This window comes from Podarcis bocagei, assembly GCF_964188305.1.
Source record: "Podarcis bocagei genome assembly, chromosome: 1".
In the NCBI taxonomy this organism is placed as follows: domain Eukaryota; kingdom Metazoa; phylum Chordata; class Lepidosauria; order Squamata; family Lacertidae; genus Podarcis; species Podarcis bocagei.
The window spans coordinates 107801616-107827747 of NC_138125.1; the positions used below are offsets into that span (position 1 = coordinate 107801616).

General features: G+C 42.2%; 1 protein-coding gene across 2 annotated transcripts in view; it reads left to right on the forward strand.

Moving 5' to 3' along the window:
- Nucleotides 1–26132, forward strand: part of GALNT13 (polypeptide N-acetylgalactosaminyltransferase 13) — a 167895-nt gene that overhangs the window by 101574 nt on the left and 40189 nt on the right. For both annotated transcript variants that reach the window (XM_081187554.1, XM_081187555.1), the window contains exons 8-9: nucleotides 1670–1850; nucleotides 22167–22306. In XM_081187554.1, the coding sequence (XP_081043680.1) occupies nucleotides 1670–1850; nucleotides 22167–22306 (321 nt within the window). The remainder of the gene's footprint in view (nucleotides 1–1669; nucleotides 1851–22166; nucleotides 22307–26132) is intronic.

Here is a 26132-nt window from a genome sequence, read left to right on the forward strand (position 1 = left end):
CAAGTTCAGCCTTTTAATAGAAGTTTAAGTGATAGTCTGGTAGGATGGTGTGGGAGCAGTTGGAACCAGATTTTTAAAATGTTAATCTCCAGTCCCTTTGTGACAAAAAAAAAAAGTACTTTAACATAGAGCCAGATTTCATTAATCAGGGTCAGAGTGAGAGATGCAATATTTAAAGCACCACACAATTTGAGAGAGCACAAATAGAAATCTATTAACACATATGCCTAGATCACCTAAAAAGATGCAGGTTCTTTAGTCCCTTGACAACAGTCTTGCAAGACAAGTGGATTCCTTGTCCTTGGGGCTTTCCCTTTAACTATTGCGCTATGAAAAATTCATTGCTAGCATGGAGAAGCAGCCAAAAATTGTGGTGCTACTTAAGCCATGCAAGGATCCCTCTCTGAATCCTATCACCCAATAATTAAGCAAGACACTAACTTATCAGTGCCTTGGTTTAGTGATTAAATCTGTCTATATGCCAATACATTTAGAAGGTGTGTGTTTGTGAAAGAGAGAAGAGAAATGCCTCTTGTAAGATTGCACCTGCTAGCTAGCAAGCTCTATCCAGCTTGCTGTGTGGTGTATTAGGCTGTGGAACAAGCCATTTGCTTGTGTCTCCGCAGATTTTCTTTCTAAGCTCCATAGGACAGTTTAGCAGTACTGTGATCACAGACACATTTCCCATGAGCCAAGAGCTGATGTATATGACTTGTATTTGATATGGTGACCTTTCATTTTCTGGTGAAAATGGATGTTGTGATATATATCCCTCACGCTTTAACTCCGGTACAGAAGGCAATTATTGGTTTGTGTGAGACAAAATCAAATCAGCATGAAATGTCAGTTGTCTGAAGGCTAGATGACATGTTACAGAAGGCAATGGGGAAACATGTGCAAATCTTCTGTGTCTGCTTCTGCAATAATATGAAACTCATTGTTTTGACCTACAGTGAGATTTGTGAGCTGCAGTCTCACAGGTCTGAGATCTGTGAATGACTCCTGCAAGTGATAGCACTTCCCAATAGAAGTGGGTAGAAACACCTTATTTTGGTGTTTCTCAATTCATTCATCCAACCATTCTGTCCCATTCCATCATCATCATCATCATTAAAAACACTCAAAGAGTTTTATTTGAATAATATTTAAATATGTATTTTTGAAAGTGCTTTCTCACAACATGCACATTTCTACGTTTGCTTCCAAAAATACAAATTTCTAATCATTTTTTATGTAAGGATAACTACATATAATTCCATGAGATGAGATCAGTGCATATCAGAGTTTGCAGAGAATGAGTTCCTCAAGGCCCTCCCGACTTCTTGTATTCAGGTCTTTGTGCCACCTGTGACTGAGATCAGATTGGGCCACCATATCTGGAGAGTTCAACAGTTTAATAACAGCCGTGTCAAGAATTTGTTGTCATGTACCCCCCAAGTTGTGACCTGAGTTGTCCTAAACTCTGCTGAAATCAGTGGGACATCTCACAAGTAAATCAATTTGGTAAAGGCACCTGCAGTTTTACATAGCTGAAATTCAGGGAAGACATGCTGCTTGAGTTTCAACTTCTCACCCTGTAGTCCTGGTACAGTAAATAAGTCGCAGCCTAAAATTTAATTTGGTGTCTGAAAACAAGCTGATTAATTTTGATTTCCTGTTTGCATTTCAGATCTGGCAGTGTGGAGGCTCATTGGAGATTGTAACATGTTCACATGTTGGTCACGTCTTTCGAAAAGCTACGCCTTATACATTTCCTGGGGGTACCGGTCATGTAATTAACAAGAACAATAGACGGCTTGCAGAAGTATGGATGGATGAATTTAAAGATTTCTTCTATATAATATCCCCAGGTAAGGAAGTATTTCATAATATTTTTTTCACAAGCATGGCATAGTAGAAATGTTGTGTGTGTGTTTATATAGTTTAATGGATAACTCTGTGTTGAGGGTTAATTGTACTACCTAATTCAGTCTTAGAACATCAGGAGGAGGTACATTCTTTAAGTATAAAACCAGAACAATTTCAGGATTGCTTTGTAAAACAGTGGCTTTAGCAAGCTTCCAAATTGCCAAGATGTCTTTGGCTTTTTCTGTGTTTATACAAGGCTATGTAGAATGTAAAAGAGCTCCATAGGTCTTGCATAGCTCTTTTGCATATTAGTTCTGGGGTACACATGTAAAGTAGGAAATATTTTAAAAGATTTTAAATGCTATTCTTCTACAGCTGAATCCAATCTTTTCCCTTTTCAGTTTCCAATACAAAGGCATTATTTTGGTAGGGTAGACAACTTTATTTAAAAACAATTATTGTGGAAATAACTTTTTTTAAAAAAATCAATAACCCGACAACAAATCCCATTGGCACCACTTTTGAATCCAATGTTGACACGATATCAGCGAGGCTGAGGATATTGTAAATTGTGAAGGATGCAATCCTTTGCCCTCATCCCTGGGAGTAAACCCATTTAAACCCAATGGATCTTACCTCTGAGTAGAAGGTATAGGGGTTGTGCTGTAAGTAAACACTTTTACACAGAGTGCTGATTGAAAGCTAGAGATAAGCAAAGTATACTCATACCTGGGAATAGTTTTGGTTCAATTTTAACTTAACATGCAAATGTAGAGCAGTTCCAAAGCTGGATAAAGCCTAGTTGAGTGACTGTTGGGGATAATGTAAACTCTGCTCTGCTTTCTGAAAGGGATGCCCAGCAGTAGGGTGGCATTCATACTGTCAATACCCCTCCCTCAGTACACCTATGGAAAGCTCCATGGTTATAGATGTTCCATCAGCAGTGTTATCCTAGTGATGCGTGTGGGGAGGAAGGGGTGGTGTGTAGGGTGATGCAGAGGATCCTGAGCTCCCTAAATTCGCTCAACACTCCCCACCTCAGAAGGGCCCAAATGTATGCCAGTTCCAAAGTTGGTATAATAAGTTCCCTTCCACAGGGGTCAATGGGAAGATAAATCTCTTTTTTAATGGTGGATACGAGGGAAAAGCCACTCCTACCACCCTGCCTTTGGCCATCTGGAAGGACATTGAATGTGACAGTTGTTCTGTCACAGAATTGCTCCTCCACCACAGAATTCTTCCTAAATGTAATTTTCGCTTTCATATTCTTCTTTTGATAAGTTTATATTACATTAAACTGGTAGTTGTTTTTTTTAAATAATAATAATCTAGAATTTCCTTTGCATATTCTTGATGCAGTTTAAGATTATTGGGAAAACTGTTCTTTTTGCTTCAAGATGCCTAATCTTGCAGATAACTTGAAGTAAGGCTGAAACCATTCTTTAGTAAGTTTTCAACGTTTTGAATGGAAAGTATGTGGTTCTTTCCTTGATCAAAGACAAGAATTGAAAACTTCAAATTGTAGCTTTGATCAGGAATAAAATAACTGTATTTATCTGAAGTGCTGGTTCTCTGGTAATCGTTGCTTTCTTCCCTATATTTCAAAAGGACACTTGATTGGAGGAAGCTAGGTTTTTTGGCGGGGTTGTAAGATGTTATCAGCTTCATGAGCCAAGGCCTTTAAAGGAGAGAAAGGAGAAAGAGAGATGAGGCTTTGTTACGTTTGTCTGTAGTTATTCATGAAGATATGCTACAGATTAACATAATAAGGCCACAAGCTTCTTCCATGTAGTTAAAAACCTGTCACATACCTTTCTTCACAAAAGGAAGCTTAAAATGTCAAATGCAAAAACATGCAGTACTATGTGTCTGTTTTATTTTACTATGGATGGCATATATACCTTTCATTTTTGTACTGAAAAAATAAAATAATAATCCTTAAAGATAGGGATAGGCAATGTGGTACCATCCAGATATTGCAGATTCCAGCTCCATCAGTTCCAGCCAGCATAGTCAATGGGATTATGGGAGTAATAATTATAATTATAAATTATAAATTCTATACTGCCCTTCATCCATAGGAGCCAACTCCTGAGGCCAAGGTCCCTTCACACACACACACACACCCTAAAATATTTGAGGGTTAGCCCCCCCCCCCAGTATTTTATTCAAGTTTCTTCATCTATCCTGCCTTCATCTGAGGAACACAGGGTGGTTTACAACATAAAAATACATACCGGAGTAACAAACAAAAACAATACCCCCTGCAGTTTTAAAGGCCGTAGATTGTTTAATTAGCTGAAGCCCTGGGAGAAGAGGAATGTTTTTGCCTGGTGCCTAAAGATATGCAATGAAGGTTATGTAATGAATAAAGATACCGTATTTTTCGCCCCATAAGACGCACCGGCCCATAAGACGCACCTAGTTTTTTGGGGGGGAAATAAAGGAAATTTTTTTTTATTTCCCCCCCAGGTGCACTGCGCTAATCCCGAAGCTTGGGGCGCGTGGAGCTCAGCGCGCCCCAAGCTTCTGGGTGCCGGCAAGGTCTCCGCTAGCCATGGGAGAGCCGCGCGGTTCTCCCAGGGCTAGCGGACCGCTGCGCTAATCCCGAAGCTTGGGGCGTGCGGAGCTCAGCGCGCCCCAAGCTTCTGGGTGCCAGCAAGGTCTCCGCTAGCCGTGGGAAAGCCGCGCGGCTCTCCCAGGGCTAGCGGACCGCTGCGCTAATCCCGAAGCTTGGGGCATGCGGAGCTCAGCGCGCCCCATGCTTCTGGGTGCAGGCAAGCTCTCCGCTAGCCCTGGGAGAGCTGGGTCTCCCACAGCTAGCGGATAGCTTCCTGAAGCCTGGAGAGCGAGAGGGGTCGGTGCGTACCAACCCCCCTCGCTCTCCAGGCTTCAGCGAAAGCCTGCATTCGCCCCATAAGATGCACGCACATTTCCCCTTCATTTTTGGAGGGGGGAAAGTGCATCTTATAGGGCGAAAAATACCGTATGTAACAAATGAACTTTATTAGTTGCCTTTCTTTATGTACACATGCTAGGGCTAGCATCATACAGGGTGAGGCAACCATCTTTAGACAGCAGATTGTAGGCATCAGTAGAGGGTGTTGAATCATCAGATACTTGGATTCATGTTTTTAATCAGAGTGCAGAGGGCACTTCGAGTTGGATTTTCTGCTACAGGTGTCAAAATGTGTGGAATCCTTGGAAGTACTGTTTAAAACTGAATCATAATTCTTTCTCTGCCTTGTCTATAATTAGCTTCCCGCTTTACCTGTGTTTGCCTCCTGTCTTTGTCTTCAATAAATGTAGGCATCATTCTGTTATTCAGGCTGTTATCACAAAAAAATCCCCATTTAATATTAATTTGGTGCTTGGAAAGTAGGATGAGCTTACAACTCCGCATGTTGTATAATGCAAAGTTTAATTGTAATTGCTTTTGTGATGGTTTTCTATTTTGATTAAGTTTTTAATTATGTGTGGTTTAGAACAGTGTCAGGTTTCTAAAGCAGGGGGTAAAGGTCAGATTCAATAATTACTTCAGAAACAAAGCAAATGCTTTAGGCTAACAAAGCAGATATTGAATTTTATTTTTTTTCTAAAACAAAAAGCTTTCAGGATTATTAAGAGACAATGATTAATTATAAAGCTATGTTCCTTTGTAAGTGTTTACCATGAGCAAATTAAAGGAAATGTCACTCACTTTTCAACTTCCTCCTTGCTTCACCATTTTACAGCACAATCCTATACATGTTTATTTAGAAGTACACTTCACTTAGTTCAGCTCGGTGTGCTCCCAAATAAAAGTGCAGAGGATTGAATTCCTAAACACACAGAGTAGGAAGTAAGCTCCATTGGAAGCCTGGGATAGCTCAGTTGGTAAAGCATGAGACTCTTAATTTCAGGGTCGTGGGTTTCAGCCCCACGTTGAGCAAAAGATTCCTGCACTGAAATGCACCAACTTCAGCTAGGCACTTTAAGGAGCGTTGGTTGCCAAAATATTCCAGGGCAGGGAGTGCAGGTCTATCCCCCCCCTACAGTTTACATGCCTGCTCCTTGGGAGAAACCTGGACAGCATTTCAAAAAGCAGAGACATCACCTTGCCAACAAAGGTCCATATAGTTAAAGCCATGGTTTTCCCAGCGGTGATGTATGGAAGTGAGAGCTGGACCATAAAGAAGGCTGATCGCCAAAGAATTGATGCTTTTGAATTATGGTGCTGGAGGAGACTCTTGAGAGTCCCATGGACTGCAAGAAGATTAAACGTATCCATTCTGAAGGAAATCAGTTCTGAGTGCTCACTGGAAGGACAGATTGTGAAGTTGAGGTTCCAATACTTTGGCCACCTCATGAGAAGAGAAGACTCCCTGGAAAAGACCCTGATGTTGGGAAAGATGGAGGGCACAAGGAGAAGGGGACGACAGAGACGAGATGGTTGGACAGTGTTCTCGAAGCTACCAACATGAGTTTGACCAAACTGTGGGAGGCAGTGGAAGACAGGAGTGCCTGGCGTGCTCTGGTCCATGGGGTCACAAAGAGTCGGACACGACTAAACGACTAAACAACAACGTATCTGCTGGTGGCTTTGGTAATAGCAGCAGTATCAACTCTGACCCTTGTCATGCTTCTTCTCAGGTTCACAGGAATGACACAAGAGTTAGAATGCTGAGGGAGAGGGAGGGAGGAATACATTTGCCATAATTGACAGAGTTCTTCACTCAGCACTAGAGGATAGTATAATTCTCAAGGCACTCTGGGGGAGTGAAACATGTCAGCAACTGGAATCACTTTTAAATGATAAATGTGTCTCCACCCAATATATATGGGGGGACAAAATCACCATTTGAAATGGTCGCTGAAATTCCCCTACCAAATTCACCAACTGCAAGTAAGCATATTGTTAGGAAACTGATATCGGAGCCAGAGGTGGAGGCAAGGCTCTCAAGCGATGCTGGAGAAGGGCCCAGCAGGGAGAGAAGCAGCTCATCAGCTGGGGAAGGAAATCAGCGTAACACAGGGATAAAGGGGGGCAGATGGGGGAATCGGCGAGGGGCTCCAAGACTCCTCGCCGGAGACCAGCGGGGAGAGCACGGGTCCTCCACTACCCACACCCTCCCTGCGCAGAAGACTTCCGCGCAGGGAGAGTAGGAGGAGACTTGGGGTCAAACAGCTTTTATGCTGGAAAAGGTTTAAGAAACGCCCACTGATGGATTCTGCTAGCGACTGAGGCAGCCACGAAGTGAAGGGCTGTCCAGACAGAAAAGGTTTAACAAGGCAACATAGCCAGGAGTGGCGGCAACTTACGCACGAGCAACCCCTATATTCATTACACATATGTTGCCATTTGTATGCCTCAATAAGATTCTCAAAATCCCTCCAAATCCCTCCCTCAGTGGTGACTTGAATAATAGGAAGCAAAAATAATTTGGGGAGAAAATGAGTCACTGCTGATTATTTTTGTCACACACCCTCAGAATTCATGCACAAAGCCAACTCGGGGGGGGGGGAGGAAGTATACCATGCATATTTTATGTTTAAGTGGGTATTTTATTTCAGATAAAAAAATTTTTAGAAAATGTTATTATGGACTATCAGGCTTTTGAAATAAGCAGGCAAACAACTGAATAAATAATTGATGGCACTGCCAATTTCCTCTTTGAATGGTAGGTAGAAAATGCATGAAAGACAACTTTTCTGTTAGAAAACATACTGAATAGAAGCTATTTGGAATGTTTTCGTGGAGCCTTTCCACAGGAATACTTTCCATTTTGTGTCATGGAACTTTCTGAGTAAGAGGAAACAGAAGTATTGTTCAAATACCTTTTTGAACAGATTTATACAGACTCTAGGTAATATAATACCATCCAAATGAAGCAAACTGTGGTTAGTGTTAACTTCCACACCATGCCTCCAGTGCCATCATTTGCTCAGTTTAGGCATCATGGCAACTATGGTTAGACCAAACGAGACTGGGAGGAGGAGATCTGTGCTCACAACAGGAGAGGAGATTACCATCGTTCATTCCCAATCTCAAAACTATGGTTAGAGGACTGGAAATACGATACCTGGATTTCATTTTGGTTTTTTTCTGTCTTTAGTCTACATTTATTTTAACTTTTTGATACAAGGATTTCTGGGCATCAATTCCTATGTGAGCACTTGAAAAGTTAAATATATTTTGAAAAACTTGCACATAGTTTTATTAATTTATGGTTGTTGTTTTTGTGGCTACTATTATATGCTTATAACTTCTGTGTTTTTGAAGCCGTTGTAAACTTTTTGAAGAAGCAGCATATTAATAAATCACATTTGACGTTTAAATGTTACACTTTCTCTGGCTTTCTGTGAGATGATTCCAGAAGCAGGGATTGTATGGAAGGCAGAAATATTTTCTTTAGTTTGTTTACTACTGCTTGCTCATTCTTTCAAATCCTTTCCGAGGCAAGCAACACTATTATACTGGATGGGGAAAAGAGGAAAGGAATTGAAGCTATTACTCAAGGGGGAAATGGTGCTTAGAATAATTGTACTCTTCTGCCTATATCTGTTCTATTTTCTGCTGGAGAATGTGCATAGGCATATCTTTCCCTTCATTACTTGCATGTAACACAATGTACTCCTCTGGGAAGCTTTATGCCTATCTCAGGGCAATGCCTGCTCACATAGCTTGTATCTATATATTTTATTTAAAAGTTCTCATGAAAAGCTTTCCGAAGATCACGTGATTTTTGAAGCCATCGTCTTTGCTAGGAATATTCTGTATGTGGTTATGGCTTCATTGCATAAAAACCTGAGGCAAGCCTCTGTAGAGTAGCCAATCTCTTTTTCTTTTCTTTTTTGAAATTGCATTTGTATACCATGATGAAGTATATACATCCAGCAGCCGACCTGAGGCATCTGTATTGCAATCACCTGGAACTCAATACACTTGCTCCCAAAAGTTGTGCTTGCAAGTTCAAGTTGAGGCAGATGTCCCTTTAGGGCATAATCAAGGTTTTAAAAGCTAGCCCTTTCTTGCAGCTCAGGAAGAAAATTTCTAACACTGAAAACAGATGGGCAGTTGGACACATTACCTAGAAATATGAGTATTCTGCATTTCTGGACCTTCTAAACAATAGCAAGGAAAAATATCATGCACTGAAATGTTTCACTATATTGGAAAGTGGACTTGATTACCTTAGAGAAAACCTTTTAAAGAACCATGATTCTGGGAAGGAAGGAAGCTGCTGAGGGCTGTTTCTACGTTGCTTAGTTTGCGCAAGAACAAAGCAGTAACCTTACCTAGCAAGATAGTCTATATTTAACATTGTCTCGGAAATGTGTGCTAACTCTTGGTTAGTGTGATTAAGCTGGCCAGAGGAAGGATATTTTGATTAGCTGAATAGCAAAGATCCGTTTTAACTGAAATTTATCCTGCTGCAGTGTGTATTAAGGGGAAAAAATTGAAATTACTGAGATTCGTTTTTTAAAGTGGTTATGAAGACATGTGTGAATGGAAATGACCTTTTGGTTTGCTGATATTATATTGATTGAAAGAGTAATAGTGGATGGCTTATTCTTGATTGCTTGCAAGGGATTTCTAGCTTTAGACTGCTGGAAACCTACCTATTTATTGAAATTTCATATGGTGCCAGGGCTTGTACAATCTAAAGACATTTTGCAGCATTTAGACGTTTTAACGAAGCACATCTACACTGGCTTCATCAAATACTCCTGAATTTCACAGTAGATATGTTGGTTTAGGAGTCACTGGTATAGGCAATGAAAGGAGTGGTAGGCTTGCACACAAGGATTTTGAATTTGCTGCTGGTGCCAGTAATTACCCCAATATTAGCACATGGAAAACCAATTTCTTTTTGCTTCAGACTTGTTGCATAGTCCTTTACCTAGTAGTAGCAAAACCCTGTGTGCTTCAGATCACTGAATGTGCCCCATGTGGTGAAATAGAGGTGCAACAGCAGAACAGGGGCAGCTACGCTTTAAATGGAGGGAAATCTGTTCTACCGCGAAGTTTGCAGGGGGGACGACTATATGCAGCCATGAGACTCACTAGCTGACATTGGAACAGTCACTGCATCTCAGCCTAACCTAGCTCACATGAATGTTGTGGGGATTAAATAAGGAGAGTGAGAACCATGTACTCCACCTTGAGCTTCTTTGAGAAGCAGTTGGGATAGATAATCAACAAATAAATAAAATAATTTATAAGAACACTAACAGAACAATTAGAAGTTCTGTTCAAACCTTGTAGTGAGCAGTTTGGGAGGAAATGAAATTGGAAAACCCAGTGTAAAAGACCAATTCATACAATACTTGCTGACACAAACATCTTCAGGTACATGCTCACTTAGAAAGAGATGCTATGGATCTTTCATGTATGTAACTTGTATAAATTCCTATGGTTCCAGTGGCTTTTCAAAAACTGTTATTGTGATAATGGGACTTGCTACTATGCAATAACTAGAAACTAGCATTTAGTGGTTCACGTACCATTTGCACATGCTAAATATGTGTCATAAGGGTATTTATAATAAGGTAGAGTCTCTTATTGATTCATATATGAGAACATATTAAATTAGGTTTGCTTTCTTTCCAAAAAACCACCCCAAAACATTAAAAGTGTATTTATCCTAAATTATAGTGTAAGTTAGTGGTACGTCACTTACATTATGATGTAGCACAGTTTTTGCTGTAGTTTGCAAAGGTTCACAAACTGTAAGAAAGAAAAAAAAGAAAGAGCCATTCTAGAGAGAAAGAGGATTTGGTCTCAAGGGTCTCAATACTTTAAAAGCTGCAGAGAAAGTAAATAAAGATGAATCTGAAGGCAGAGGAGGTAGCTGGGAGAGAGAAGTGATGCTGCAAGGGAGCACTGGTGGGATATATAGTTTGATATCCATGCAGCTAGAACTGGAGATTGATTCTGGAACAGGTTTTATTTACCAGCATTCAGCTTGCTGAAAAAAAGAGATGGGAGGAAGCTGAAACACTGCAGTCTTCTGAAGTCTAAAAGTCTATTATTTGCCTTTGCAGAATGGATTGGAGATAAGAGATAAGAACGCATTAATACAAATAAAAGCTACCACATTCTTTTCAGGGGGGGGAAGGGAGGGTTAGATTATTTTCTGTTTGAGACTGCTTTCTTCTCAGAAAGCAACATTTCATTTCAAGTTTTTTGGGGGACAGAATACATAGAGTTGTGAGAGTGGCTGGGGGATAAATTGTATTTTGTGCTGGTGCGGAAAGGAGGGAGGGGCTTCTGCTGTCACTGGGAGCCTTCAGTTTGTTCCTGTGAGATGCTGCTGTTGGTGCACTGGCTTGTTGATTTGGGACAATTGGTCATAAAAGAGAGACTGATTTCAGAGTAAACATGTTTGGGATCAGACTGTATATCTTTGATTGTTTTCACAAATGGTGTTTAAAGTGCTTTGTAATGCAAATGTGAATGCGACGGTACATTTAATGCCTATTCAAATTGCTCTCCTACGCTTTCTGTTTCATGTTAACAACAGACATATATTTCAGTAAATAGGGTAAGAGAATCTCAGCTTATCCCTAATTTCAGTTAATTTTGAGGAACTGTGCTGCAGCTGATTTTCAATTCCCTTCTGCAACTGTGTTTCTCAAAACATATGAAAGAACTGTGTGCTGATTTATAAACTTCATATGCTGTGTAAACCACAAAATGACACACACACACACACAGCCTTGTAGTAGTTGCCTGAGATATAGAAAAGGCCAGTTTGGGTTCATTCTAAGTCCAGCACCCGTGCAGCATTTGCGCTTAAGAGAACTCTGTTTTTGTTGTTGCCCCCAACCCCACAGTTTGCTTATTTTATTTATTTATTGCTCTTATATACCAACATTTTCTCCCTAGAGCTCAATGTGGCTTACATGGTTCTCCCTGTCTTCCTTTAATCCCCCAACAACACTATGAGGTAGGTTAGGCTGTGAGTGAGTGAGGCTGGCCTAAGGTCACCCAATGAGCTCCATGGCTGAGTGGGGATTCAGAATCCAGTCTTCTGGGTCCTAGTCCAACACTCTAACCACAACAAGGGATGGGAGTTCTGTGTGCACTTCCCACATTTCAAACTCCCATTAGCTCAAACTCCCATTAGCCAGAACCAGCACAGACAGTGGTCAAGGATGATGGGTGGTCAAGGATGAAGTCCTACAACACCTGGAGAGCCACGGGTTTCCCATACCTGCCTTACGCAGTTGGGGCCCAGGTTATCGGAAGGACTGCAAGAATGGCTGCTCTCTGGCTTGCCACCAGGATCTATTAGACTGAGAGGCACCAGAGAAAAGAACTTTTCAACCTTTCATTCCATTTTTATGGAGGCTGGTATTTTAGCTGCTGATTTTTTTATGGGTTTAGCATTGACTGGCTCTAATTGTATTTTAAATACTGTATAGTTCCCTGTTGCCTTAATTTTGTAAGCTGCATTGGAAGGATTTTGCCCTCAAAAGGCATACAGTGGTACCTTGGGTTAAGAACTTAATTCGTTCTTAACCTTAAACTGTTCTTAACCTGAGGTACCACTGTAGCTAATGGGGTCTCCTGCTGCCGCTGCACCACCGCCGTGCGATTTCTGTTCTCATCCTGAAGCAAAGTTCTTAACCCGAGGTACTATTTCTGGGTTAGCGGAGTCTGTAACCTGAAGCGTCTGTAACCCGAGGTACCACTGTACACACATTCGAGTTACAAGTAAATAGGAAGAGCCTGTGTTCTGTAATGGTTGTACACACAATCGAATCCTCACTCAGCCATGAAATGCGCCTGGTTGCTGTCTCTGGCCTAACCTATCTCACATGAGTGTTGTGTTAAAGGTATTCCACCTAAGTATCAAAATCCAGTGGAATGTTTGCTTTTCTTCTCCCCCACCATTTTGCTTTATCTGGTTTTACTTTTTGTTTTATATTCAAATACCTCATTGGATACACATGTGGTGTGTGTGTGTGTGTGTGTGTGTGTGTGTGTGTGTGTGTGTGTTTGCATGCTCCATTGCTATGAACTGGATTATTTTTTTCACAGCATGATTTACTTCTTCCTTCTTGCATTCTCCCCCTCTGGCTACTAAATGTAAATTTTGTCTTTACTAACCTGAAATGTTCCCCAAGCCAGGGATTCGCAGTAAGTTTGAATATTGTGCTTGGGAATGAAGGGAGTTTAAAACAGGTTTTCTTCAAGCAATTGCTTTCAAATCATGTCTCAAACGCACTTGTCCTTTAGGCTTCATGAAAATTATCTCTCAAAGGCCACCCATGTCACCTACTATAAGCTGCACTGAATACTTTCTTCTGTTTCTTTCTTGAACAACTTATATATTGCTAACCGCATTTGCCTCGGAATTTCCCCTGCATGTTTTTAATTCCTTTCACCTTATGAAGTAGTGAAATCAGTGGGGTGCATTTGAAGGCTTTTGAAGTTTTTATTTTCTCTTGCAGCCTTACTCCCGAGAGTAAGCTGCCTTTGAAGTAAATTGTAAAAGTGAAATCAGAACCTACTTTCTGCATTAATATATTTGTATCCACACATAACTTAAAAGTACTTAAGATAATCAGGACTTCTTGTAATAGTGAATGAACTGAACAGCGCAAGGAAGGCCAGTCTGAATTTAGCTTTGGTTAGTTCCTGAAGCCATGACATGACAGTGTGACCAGGCACAGTGACACAGAGTCAGGATAGTACTAAACACTTAAGAAAAAGAATACGCTGGCCTAGAATCAGTACTTAATCTAGGTGTGATGAACACTTCGTACTTGCCCTGTATTAGCGTTCCTATTCTGTTTCCTACTCTGCGAAAAAAGTGCATTGAACTTTGATCATACTTTACTGTAATAGAGTTTCAGAGGGAATGAAAAGTGGAAATAGAAATCCACTTTTACTTCTTAGTCAGCACCCTGCTCAGTATATCATTGTGCCACTTGTAATACTGTGCATTCGACCCCAAAGTGTAACCCAGGTTTGTCCTATGGTTGACAGCACATGGTTTGCCTAGGAGAGCTAAACCACAATCCTAGATTCAGTTGCCATGATGAGCCAAACTATGGCTTTGCGCAGCAGCAGGATGACTGAGAAGGAGCAAAGCAGCCACCATCTCCTCTTTGGAAGCTCACTTGCTTACATGTGCATGCCAAGCCATGACATGCAGATCAGCCCGTTCTCACCCTTTTTTGTCTGTCTCATGAGAATACAGAGCCAATATCTGGGTTCCTAATTGCACTAATGTATGAGACCCATATGCTGGCTGCATAGTTCTTGTAGGAGAAAAGTTTTTAAAAGTTGGATCTCACAGGTAGAATGGTAATAGTATAGTCTTCGATATGCATGTTCTTGCACCCACCATTATACAAGCAAATGGTGGTGGACCAGAAAGCAGAAGAGCTACAGCATTTACTGAATATTAAAATACAATAGTCTATTAAACATTAAAAGCTTCCCTAAGCAGGACTGCCTTCAGATGTCTTCTAAAAGTTTGGTAGTTATTTTTCTCTTTGACATCTGGTGGGAGGGCGTTCCACAGGGCGGGTGCCAATACCGAGAAGGCCCTCTGCCTGGTTCCCTGTAACTTGGCTTCTCGCAGGGAGGGAACCGCTAGAAGGCCCTCAGTGCTGGACCTCAGTGTCCGGTCAGAACGATGGGGGTGGAGACGCTCCTTCAGGTACACTGGGCCGAGGGTATGGATATGGACCCAAATTTTACCCTTGTATGAGCAGAAGACACTTTTGCTCATACAAAGTGGGGTTCTGAATTCCCTTTCCACAAGTGCAGTGGGCCTTTCCCTCTCTCCTACTGCTTCTTTCGCTCCCTGAAAGCCACGCCTGAGCAAGTCAGAAATACCTTTTCAGAGGTCTGTAGCAGAACGGAATAGAGAAACACCTGTTGCACAAGTAAAACTCGTGGAGTTTTTGAATCCGAACCATTGTTTAACTAGTATCTTTTGAGATTTTCTTGTGTGTTTTTCACTCAGTGATGGGGCCTCTCCCACCCAATTTTTTTCTTCTCAGACAACAACATGATTTATAGGTCCACTGCAGGGGATAGCAAGAATGGGGGATATGTTTGTGTGCCTATGTAAGCAAGAATTTTGCACAAACAAATCTTAGAAACATATTTCTTGAACTTAATTCTGGAAGAGCTGAGCTGTAGCCCTTTCTCACTGTTAGAAGCAAAGCTATTAACATCTTCTGATATAGATGGGTAGACTTTTCAATTTGCGGGCAGGATCACACTGAGAATGTAGTTAATTGGAGATTAGCGGGTCACAGGATGAAAATACGCAGCATGAAGCAGAAACAGAATGTCGTTCTTCCAAACTGCAGGGTGTTTGAATTAAAAGCCTTTATTTTCTGCCTCAGGTGTGTGTGTGTGTGTGTGTGTTTACACTCCAGGATACCATGTCACGATACCTTGAGATCATACAAAAACCTGCAATCATTTTAATGTGTTTGATCTCTGCTGTTCAGTTTTAATACTGATATCTATGTGAATGGTTTTGCTCCTCCCAAGAAGATTGGCAGGGTTAAAGATAATTATGTCACAATCACATATGACAAATATGTCTGGTATTCAGGCCAAGGAGTTTCAACCACTTACCCCATAGCACTTCCATCTTATCAGGATTCAGCCTTAGTTTTTTTGCCCCCATCCCAGCACTGCCTCCAGACACCTGTCCATCACCTTCCCAACCTCTCCTGATTTTAATGGAGTGGAGAAAGAAAGAAAGCTGCCGTGTCTTCAGCATACTGATGACATTGTGCACCAAATCCCCAGATGGTTTATATCGGGTGCACAACCTGCAGTCCTCCAGATGTTGTTGGACAACACCTCCCATCATCCCTGATCACTGGCTATGCTGGCTGGGGCTGATGGGAGTTGTAGTCCAGAAACAACTGGAGGGCTGCAGGTTGTGGTTTACATAGATGTTAAATAATACAGAAGGCAGAATGGGCAGCCCAGAAGCCATGGGGTTCATTCAAATCTGTTGCACAGCCCTAATTATGGAAAGCAATTGTGCCGCAGGTAGGAATGGGGGAGAAATTAGATTCAGTTTGCATGTAAAGGTGTGCTTACTAAATCAGCACTTTCCAAAACAATACAAGAACTGAAACAAAACCATTTTTTTGAAATTTGCACTTCTTCAAATTTTGCAATCCAGCTCTCTACCCAGGTAATGTGTACAGAAGTACATATGTGGCTTAACTTGCACACATTAATGAAATTAACATACAAAAATGTCTTATATTACTTTGCAAAAATGTGCATATTAGAATAAATTTGCACTAAAATGCTGGTAATTTTTTTCTGGGATTTTTTTTTATATAAGAAACGCTTTTGTGGAAATGTGGATAACTGAAGTTAAGATTGAAAAAAACACACGAGAGAAACTGAAACTGACAGATTTACCCATCCTTGTTGCAGGCCTGGCTTTGTGCTAAAAAATGGCACTTTGTCACAGTTGCTTGGATTAACTGCAGAAAATGACAGAACACAGTATTTTACATTATGAGGAAAAGCTCAGACTGTCAGAAATTGAGAGGGATGCTATTGCCCTGTTTTTACTTCTTTCTAAAGGCTTTTATAATTTACAAATCAAAATGATTATATATGGTGTTGGAAGTGACAAACGTAGAGGTTGTGATAGTGGGTTTCTTGGGGAGAGGCTTACAAAATTTATTGTTACATGCAAGTTGTGAGGTTCCAGGAGGTTACCCAGAGTTAATGTTTCCTTTGGAAATGCGGCACAGCACAGACGGTGGTGTCTCTATGATATATGGTCTATTTACACATGTATACAACCCAAACCCAGGACGGAAAAGTCCAAAGCATTAACACTCCAAAAAGGTTCATGCTTCTCTCATAGCTGTAGCCTGGGATCTGAAAAGACCTCAGTCATCGCTCTGACCCTCCTTCCAGCTTGCCGCTTATAGGCCAAAACCCTTTCCCCAAGAATACGCCACAGCAAATTTAAATCCTAAAAACTCCAAACTCTTTTTGTCTCTGCCCACTTGGGCTCCACCCATTTGTGTCTGGCACAGAGTCCCCACTTTCTTAATGGCTCATTGCCTTGCCTTTGTTAGATTAATGACTCATACTTCACAGCCATTATCAGGCTGGCCTGGCTATTCCAGCAATTGAATCCCTACTGGATCTGGAAATTCAGGGGTTTTAATTAAATTCTAACCCTTTACTGGTTCCAGGAATTTAGGGGAGTCTTTCCTCACATAAACAGGGGGGAACACAATACATCAGTCAACACATGATAATTAACCATATGCCTCAGATGTGTGCTTACCCTGTACGAGAAACCAGGCTTTCGTCATTGTTGTTGTTAAAGAAGGCTTTCCCTGAGGTGCACCACAATCATTTATGGAAGATCAATTTTATATTTGATTAGATGGTTTTTGTTGTTTTTAGAGTTTGCATGGATGGGTTTTTTATTGTTTTAGCATTTGCTGAATTGCGCTCAGAGCTTGTCTTTCAGCGTTTTATCCTGTTTTTACTGTGTACACAACTTTGATGGTTTTATGCCATGAAGCGGTCTATATATTAGAAGAAGAAAAAGAAGAAGAAGAAGAAGAAGAAGAAGAAGAAGAAGAAGAAGAAGATCATCATAAAGTTAGGCAGCAGGAATGACTTCTATGCTGCATGTGAAAGCAGCAGTTTTGTAAATGTGGTGCCCACCCAGTGGAACACCTTCCTGTCAGATGTCAAAAAGATAACCAGTTACATGACCTTCTGTAGATTTTTTTTTCCTAAGAAGAAAGAAGCAGGAGAAGAAACAGAAGTAAAAAAAAAAAAAAAGTTTTATTGACCTATTCGAAACAGCACCATTGGTATGGATAAAATTTTGTCTGTGTGAATGTATTAGCTTACTCCTTCCCTAAACAAAGACCCAGGAAACAGCAAGAAAGCATCAAGAGATAAGTCCTCATTTCTGCCCTGACAACAGAACAAGTTTGTAACTGGAGACAGAGCAACAGCAACTGCTCAAAGTCAGCCATAGTAATCAACGCTGCTGTACTTAATCAGACTTCTGAGAAGCATGCAAACTTTCAGCATTAACCACTTGGTGAGCTGATGGATTCCTAGTTGTTCTCTCTTAATCCCTGGACCTGTGTTAATTATCCTACTTTACACTTTCCTATCATATATTTTCTCATCCAACAAATCAACCCACCTAAGTGGGTCATCGCATTCTATAAAGAGATTTTGCATAGTGATTCTGCTTTCCAGGGCCACTTTTCACTTGACATTTTGTGGCAGAGATGGGAGACTACAGACTCGGGGACAAAATGTGGCCCTCCATATGTCTTGGTTTGACCCTCAGGACTCTTCCCAGGCCACATCCACTTCCTAGTTACAACCCTCATTGGTCCTCCTTTGCACCCACCTTAGTGGTTTTGCCTGGCTGGAACGTGTCTGTGAACTCTGCTTCTTGTCTGGATGGAGGGTAGAGAGGGGTGTCTTAGTGTGTATAGAAGCAAGCTTGTTCTGTAATTGTAACATTAGCATTCTTTGTCCTGCCTGTGTCTGCTTCTGACTCCAACCACCACTGGCTTGCAGCTTTCAGAAGGCTGCCTATGAGGAAATGTGACCTTTTGAACTGACAAATGTCCTGCACCCTCTCCCATAAGATATTAAGGAGGAGTGGACATGGTACTAAATACCCAGGTTTAGGGACTCTAGAACCTGGATATAGAGCTGCAGTATAAGTTCTGAGTCACCCTGTAATTAGGTACTGTTCAGACTTCAAAATGTATTTGGTCATATGAACCTGAGGAGTTCCAACATGATTGAATTAACATTCTACAGCAAGGCCATCACTCATCTTATTAGTGCCTGAACCTTTCTACCCTCACCTCTCTGTCTATTTCCAAACCGTGTCAGTTTCAGATTGTTCCTTAATAATATTAATTCTGTCCCATTGCCTCATAAATCTTGAATTAATCCCCCCCCCGTGAAGATTCATATTTGAACATATTTTTCCACAATATATGCCAATAATCCAGAATCCCGCACACGTTGGCAGAGTGTGTGTTAGCCTGCTGTACCCCTGCTCCAACCCTTTTCATGACGTCTTTAGGATGTTTTGGGGCTACTTCCTTGTTTGGCGCTGTGTGCATGCGTGCAACCGTGCATCAGTCAGACACACCTAAATCAGGATTTGCTTGTTTGTTGTTGTTGAGCTTTCACTGAGGTGTTGTTTTGCTGGCATAGCAAAGGCAAACAGCAGCAGCATTGGAGAGCTCAGAGGTGACATCATAAAGTCTTCAGAGTAGCTTTGGATGTTATAATTAAGCAGCCACGCTGGATAAGCAACTGATGTGTGTGCATATGTTTCTGTGTGTGTTCCTAGTGCAATGTGTCTGCTCTATGCTTAGATGGATCAGCCCTATCTGTTTGGACGCCCACAATTTCCATAGTGAAGTTAAGCTACTTCTCTTTTTGCACAAATCGGCTCCACCTCTTTGTGGGGATGCATTGCAGGCGAGCCACCAAGCCTCCCCCCTCAGCGTGGGGGGGGGGTGTGGAACTGCGTCCCGCCTTATGCTGGGGAGGCCCGGGTATGCCAGTTAGCCAAGCGGCCAATCAGGTGACTTTCGGGCGTGGCCGGGGCCGATTTAAACCACAGCGTGACACTGAGTTGCCCCTTTTCAGCCTCACACCGTGGATCTCCCGCCCTTTCTCAGGTTGCGCCTTTGGCCTTGCTATGGACCTTGGTTGGTCACCGTTGAGGGGCCTGGTAGGACTTTTGCCACTTGGCAAATTGGCACTGGCCACTTGGTTTTCGCCTACCTCGTAGCAATCGTCACAATTCTGTTAGGGTGGCGGTTAGGCATTGGAATAGCAGTGTGTGGGGGAAGGGAGGTGCGGCCATCACCTGCCCCTCCGTGCTCAAGGGTATTCTGTTAAAGGAATCCAGGGGTGTGGATCTCATCCGAAGCTCGGGGAGGGGCGAGGGCCATGCCATGACCCCAGTGGGAACCGAGGGGAAGCTCGAGTCGATCCACATTGGTGGGGCTCTCCCTACTGGTGATTTACCCTTACCAGGCTCCCTGCAAGGCGGGCAGGAGTCAAATATAATCTGTTGATGCCAATGCCTAAGCCAATACTGCTCATATTCTGTAACCAATAAAGTTGTGGCCTAAATTTTGCCCATTAACATTAACCTAAAATTCTGTGTCCTTGTGTCTTTCTTCTCATGGGGGTGGCTTGGGGCTTTGACACGCAATATTCAGGAAGCATGAAAAGCAGGTGTATGGGTCAGGTAGGCATCCGCTGTTGCCTATTGATTGTACTGTCTGACACTATCCAAAGCATCATTATTAATAGCATTTATAAGGCTAAATATTTGAATCTAAAATCTGCAAATGTTTGTTTATATTATGACAATAATTTTTTCTTGCGAAGAACAATATTGAAATTTAGACAAAATCATCTGCACAGGTTGGCATACTTATTGCACTGAATCCCCATTCACATGAGTAAAATGTGGACATTCTTGTATGTGAGTCTCTCTCTCTGTGGGTTTTGCATTCCTTGCTGGGAACAGATTTATTCTATTTGAAAATTCATCGAAAGATTTATATAGTGTTGAGTCTTGGCTTTTTGTGGGAAAACAGTTCCACCTGCTGGATGCTATGTGTAAAAGTCAGCATTTCATTGAACGTATTTAAGCTACCAGTTAATTTCTCTTAACTAGCACCGAGGAAAAAAAACCTATTTAGTCTTAGCTTTGCCACTGCTGCTGCTGTTATTTAAACAAAAACAAAAAAAACCTATACTTTCAGTTTGCTTTTTGGTCTCCCCTCAAAATTTGTCTGTGCCTTGTGATCATTTAACTCAGGCTTTCCAAGTAGTGACACTAGAAATCTGAAACACTGTTCCTATTCAAACCAGAAAGGCAACTGTCGTCTGCTGAAAACAGTTCTGCCCACCATTTTTTTATTATTATTTTTTGCAAAAAAGCAAGTATTTCCCAAACTTTCCCCCCTGTGAACCACTTAGAAATTGCAGCAGGTCTCAACTGACCGCATAATGATATTTCTGCCTGCTGTAGCAATTGTAATGTGCTGTGATAGACGCCGTGTGGTTTTTTAAATTGTGCACTGCAGATTGCAGTATAAATAAATTATATATGGCCTTTTTCTGAAAATAAAGGGGAGTAAGTTACATTAACTATTCCTTGCACTTTGATGCCACTGAAAAGTACACTGCGAGATCGTTTTTATCAAATGCTGCTTTTTTTCGATATGGCAGGCCTCCTCCTAATACATGGTTTAAACCAGTGCTCACAAGATAAGAAAAGGCCTGCGAAAAGCTGCCATCTATTCTTTGATTATATATAGGGAACAGTTATAGCAGGCTTAATGAATGTGATGGCAATTACCTGGAGGCTGCCCAAATCACCCATTCATGGTCAGTATGCCACAAGGTCAACTCTAAAGGGCTCTTAGCCATACACATGCAGCTTCTACACTGTATTGTGGCTAGCATCTAGCATTGGTGGTGTGTAGCATGTTGCACAGGTCAAGAGCCCTTGAAATTGTACAGCTGTTGTTAAGGTGATAACAGCCTTCATGCATCTGCAGCTATCTTTCAGTGATGCATGCTCCTTGCATCTTCGTTTATTGACCTAACAGTATGAAACTAGCAACCACGTGCATATATACTTTTCCAATTTCCATCACAATTTTTTCCCCCTCCCCTTAGCTCAGCTAGTCTACAATTGTATCTGCCATACTTTCATTTTTCATCAGGGTCCACAAGCTGTCAGAAGACTGATCTGGTGAAAAGTACATAAATGTAAAAAGAACTGATTCATTTATGCTAACAACACCTGATGGTGTAAAGGCTACAATAATTGCCTGTCTATGCTGGTACCATCACTTCTGTAACACTTTTCCAGATAAGAAATTAAACAATACTGGCAACTGCAGTGCAAATGTGCATGTAGGCAAAGTTTTTTTTAAGTCTTTTTTAAGATAACAGGCTAGTTAGTAATCTCTTCTCCATTTCATGACACTTTAGTGTTGCAGCAGATACAGGCAATTGTTCCCCCCCCCAACAAATGGGGAATTCAATCTATAATATAATATATTCAATCTATAAATAAAACATTTGTTTATGAAGTGCCTGTCTGAAAGTTATGCATTTACAATAACAAAAATAGGGAAACGGAGGTAGGTAAATTGGGAATATCATTAGTGTACTGTAAGCTTTTTAAAAAATGTAATTAACTACTCATTGTCATTGGGGATGGTTTAAAAGAATATGAATATTAATTACTATTTTTCCTCTGAATTTCTTTTTACAGGAGTTGTCAAAGTGGATTATGGAGACGTATCAGTCAGAAAAGCATTGCGAGAGAACTTAAAATGCAAACCGTTTTCATGGTACCTAGAAAATGTCTATCCAGACTCCCAGATTCCCCGACGATATTACTCCCTTGGAGAGGTATGAATTATTTATTTTGCACAAGGATGGTCTTTGGTTGTTGTTGTTTTTAAAAAAAGATCATCTGAAATGAGCCCAGGGCTTTTTAATTGTTCCCTGGGCAGCCCTTGACACTTTAAATGTTATACATTTAGGTAACTTTTAAGTAACATTTTCTGAAATTATGTTAACATTTTGTTTTTCATGTGATGAGGGAGAAGAAGGTGTACTGTGTGAGCTCTAACTCCACTATCAATATCAGTGTTGCTCTTCACAAGTTGGAGGAGTACCGTATTTTTCACTCTATAGGACGCACTTTTCCCCCTTCAAAAATGAAGGGGAAATGTGTGTGCGTCCTATGGAGCGAAGATGGCATAGCCCCACGACCCTCTCCTGGCTGGAGAGGTGATGCAGGAGCCTCTGGCAGGAGCCTCTATAGCTGCTAAAGCAGCCCCCCGTGACCCTCTCCCAGCTGGAGAGGTGACGCGCGGCTATGGCAGGAGCCTCTATAGCCGCACGTCACCTCTCCAGCCGGGAGAGCGCGCGCGGGGCTAAAGCAGCCCCCTGCGACCCTCTCCCGGCTGGAGAGGTGACGCGCGGCTATGGCAGGAGCCTCTCCGCTGCGCCTTTCCGCTGCTCCTTGACCTGCTCTTTGGGGCTGGTGGTGGGCTTCCCCGCGCCAACCCCAAAGAGCAGGTCGAAAGGAACCTGAAGCCTGGAGAGCAAGAGGGGTCGGTGTGCACCGACCCCTCTCGCTCTCCAGGCTTCCAAGGTAGCCGCCTGAACGCACCTTAAACGGCACCTTGTTTTAGAGCGGGAAAACAAGAGGGGGAAAATTCTCCCTCTCTCTGCGCAGTACCTCCTGCCGCTTCGCTGAAGGGGCGCTGGGCAGAGAGGGGGAGAATTTTTTTTTTCTTGTTCTCCCCCCTCTAAAACAAGGTGCATCCTATTGTCCAGTGCATCCTATGGTGCGAAAAATACGGTAACTTCTGAAGCTGTGTGTAGGTGCTTTGTGTAATTTGGAGGCCTGGGAAATCAAGGTTTTAATGTGTGAAAGGGGGCTCCACACATTGAAAATGTTCTTCATTGTAGAATTTATCCTTCCAACTCCTGGATGGTGTGGAGGCCAGGGCAGAGCTAGTGTGCTTATCCTCACTCTCTCTCTCTCATTGCACGAGAGGATTAGAGCTAAATCTCCCAGTTCATCCTAGAGTGTCTCATGCCTGAGGCCTCTCCTCAGTCCTTCCTCCTGCCACACATAAAGTTTGAGAAAGGCGAACAGGAGGATAAATTGCAGGTGACTTGAAGGATTGTATCCCCCCTCCCCCCAAAAAAACCTTCACTTTCTTGATTCTTCACAATACGAAAACCTAAACAAAGATGGTTGTCCAGTATAATGATTTGCATTGCATATGTGCCGTAACTTTTAAAAAAAGGAATGCTTTCATTTCTGCTTTAGACAAATCAATTGCTTAGACGCCTCTCCAAAGATCTGTGTGCGTTGTGAGTCATGGGAAATCATTTCCATGTTCACTGACATGAGATCTCCTCCTGAATTTGGCTAAAACTTTTGAAATCTGCTTTCAAGTGTCCCACCCCACCCCATCCCACCCCGGAACCAGAATTTAGAGATTTGGTGCAGTCCAAATTGTCAGATAATTTGCTGCTGTAATCTTCCCTTGTCTTTCATCTCGTTTAATTCTTAAATGCTGTACATTTTTTTGTTTGAAACATCTGGCAGTGATGTATTTAAAAAGTGGAGGTGGAGGGGTTGCATTTGCTTTACAAATGACATTCATCTCCACTTTTAGAATTATAAATTACAATGCCAGATCAGGTTTCACTCCAAGGCTTGTCAGTCGAAACCAGGTTTAGAGAAAGAAACCTAATAATAATTCTGGGACATTTTTTAAACGGCACACTTAACAGGCGTGAAATAATGAGAGTTTTGCCATGTAACTGACAGTTCAGGGAAACTAAGGTAAGTGAAGTTACGAAACAATCATTAAAAACACATTATTTTCACTAATAAGTGCTAGGTTTCTATGGAAACAAGAGGAGAATTTCAAGCAGCAGCTGTGAAATAAATATTGTTTGTCAGTTTCAGCTTCTAGCTGTCCACTGAGCTTATGAGGACACCCCACCCCCCAGACTCCTGCAGATAGAGCTATGAGGTTTGTCGCAGGGATAGGAAACCAGGTGTTTTTGGATTCCAGCCAGCTCTAGCAACAGCAGGAGATTCCAGCAACACTTGGAGATCCACAGGTTCCCCATCCCAGCTGTACAGGGAATAGCAATAGTAACTGTTGGCACATAACTTTCATCGACACAAGCAAGTCTTGTAAGTTCATCAACGTTCTTCAACAGCAGGATTTTATTTTTTTTAAGAAAGTGGAGAGAAACAAGTTTGATGGAAAAGCCAAGTCTAAACTTAAAATACAGCAATACAGTGGTACCTTGGGTTACAAATGCTTCAGGTTACAGACTCTGCTAACCCGGAAGTAGTACCTCGGGTTAAGAACTTTACCTCAGGATGAGAACAGAAATCGTGTGGTGGCAGCGCAGCGGCAGCAGGAGGCCCCCTTAGCTAAAGTGGTGCCTCAGGTTAAGAACAGTTTCAGGTTAAGAACAGACCTCCGGAACAAATTAAGTTCGTAACCAGAAGCACAACTGTATAACAGTTATGCAGAAATATGCAGTATGCTAAGCATGTCTGTTTACAGGGACACGGGTGGCGCTGTGGGTAAAACCTCAGCGCCTAGGGCTTGCCAGTGTGGTGTAGTGGTTAAAAGCGGTAGTCTCGTAATCTGGGGAACCGGTTTCGCGTCTCCGCTCCTCCACATGCAGCTGCTGGGTGACCTTGAGCTAGTCACACTTCTTTGAAGTCTCTCAGCCCCACTCACCTCACAGAGTGTTTGTTGTGGGGGAGGAAGGGAAAGGAGAATGTGTGCCGCTTTGAGACTCCTTAAAAGGGAGTGAAAGGCGGGATATCAAATCCAAACTCTTCTTCTTCTTCTTCTTCTTCTTCTTCTTCTTCTTCTTGCTGATTGCATGGTTGGCGGTTCAAATCCGCGCGGCGGGGTGAGCTCCTGTCCTTCGGTCCCAGCTCCTGCCCACCTAGCAGTTCGAAAGTACCCCTAAGTGCAAGTAGATAAATAGGTACCGCTTTATAGTGGGAAGGTAAGCGGCGTTTCCGTGTGCTGCTCTGGTGCCAGTTCGCCAGAGCAGCTTCGTCACGCTGGCCACGTGACCCGGAAGTGTCTCTGGACAGCGCTGGCCCCCGGCCTCTTAAGCGAGATGAGCACGCAACCCTAGAGTTGGACACGACTGGCCCTTTACCTTTACCTTTAAGCATGTCCGTTTAGAAGTAAGCCTAAGCTTAGGCCACATGACCCGGAAGCTGCCTGTAACCAAACGCCGGCTCCCTCGGCCAGTAAAGCGAGATAAGCGAGATGAGCGCTGCAACCCCAGAGTCGGTCACGACTGGACCTAATGGTCAGGGGTCCCTTTACCTTTAAGCATGTCTGTTTAGAAGTAAGCCTAAGCAAGTGTGTTTAGGGTTGCAGCATTCATTGATTTAGTCTGTTTGTCATGCAAAACAAACAAACAAACTCACTGCACTAAAGGCCTCCAGGAACAGAGAAGCACGTCTCCTCACTCTCTGAGGATTATATTCATAGAATCATAGAGTTGGAAGGGACCATGAGGGTCATCTAGTCATGCTCTACCGACTTTATAAAAGCCAATGGTTATTTGGATCTGTTTCCTGCAGTGAGCAGAACCCATGGCTCCCTTGTAAAGCAGAGAACAGGAGTGAAGAAAATCATGACATTCCTTATTTCACAAA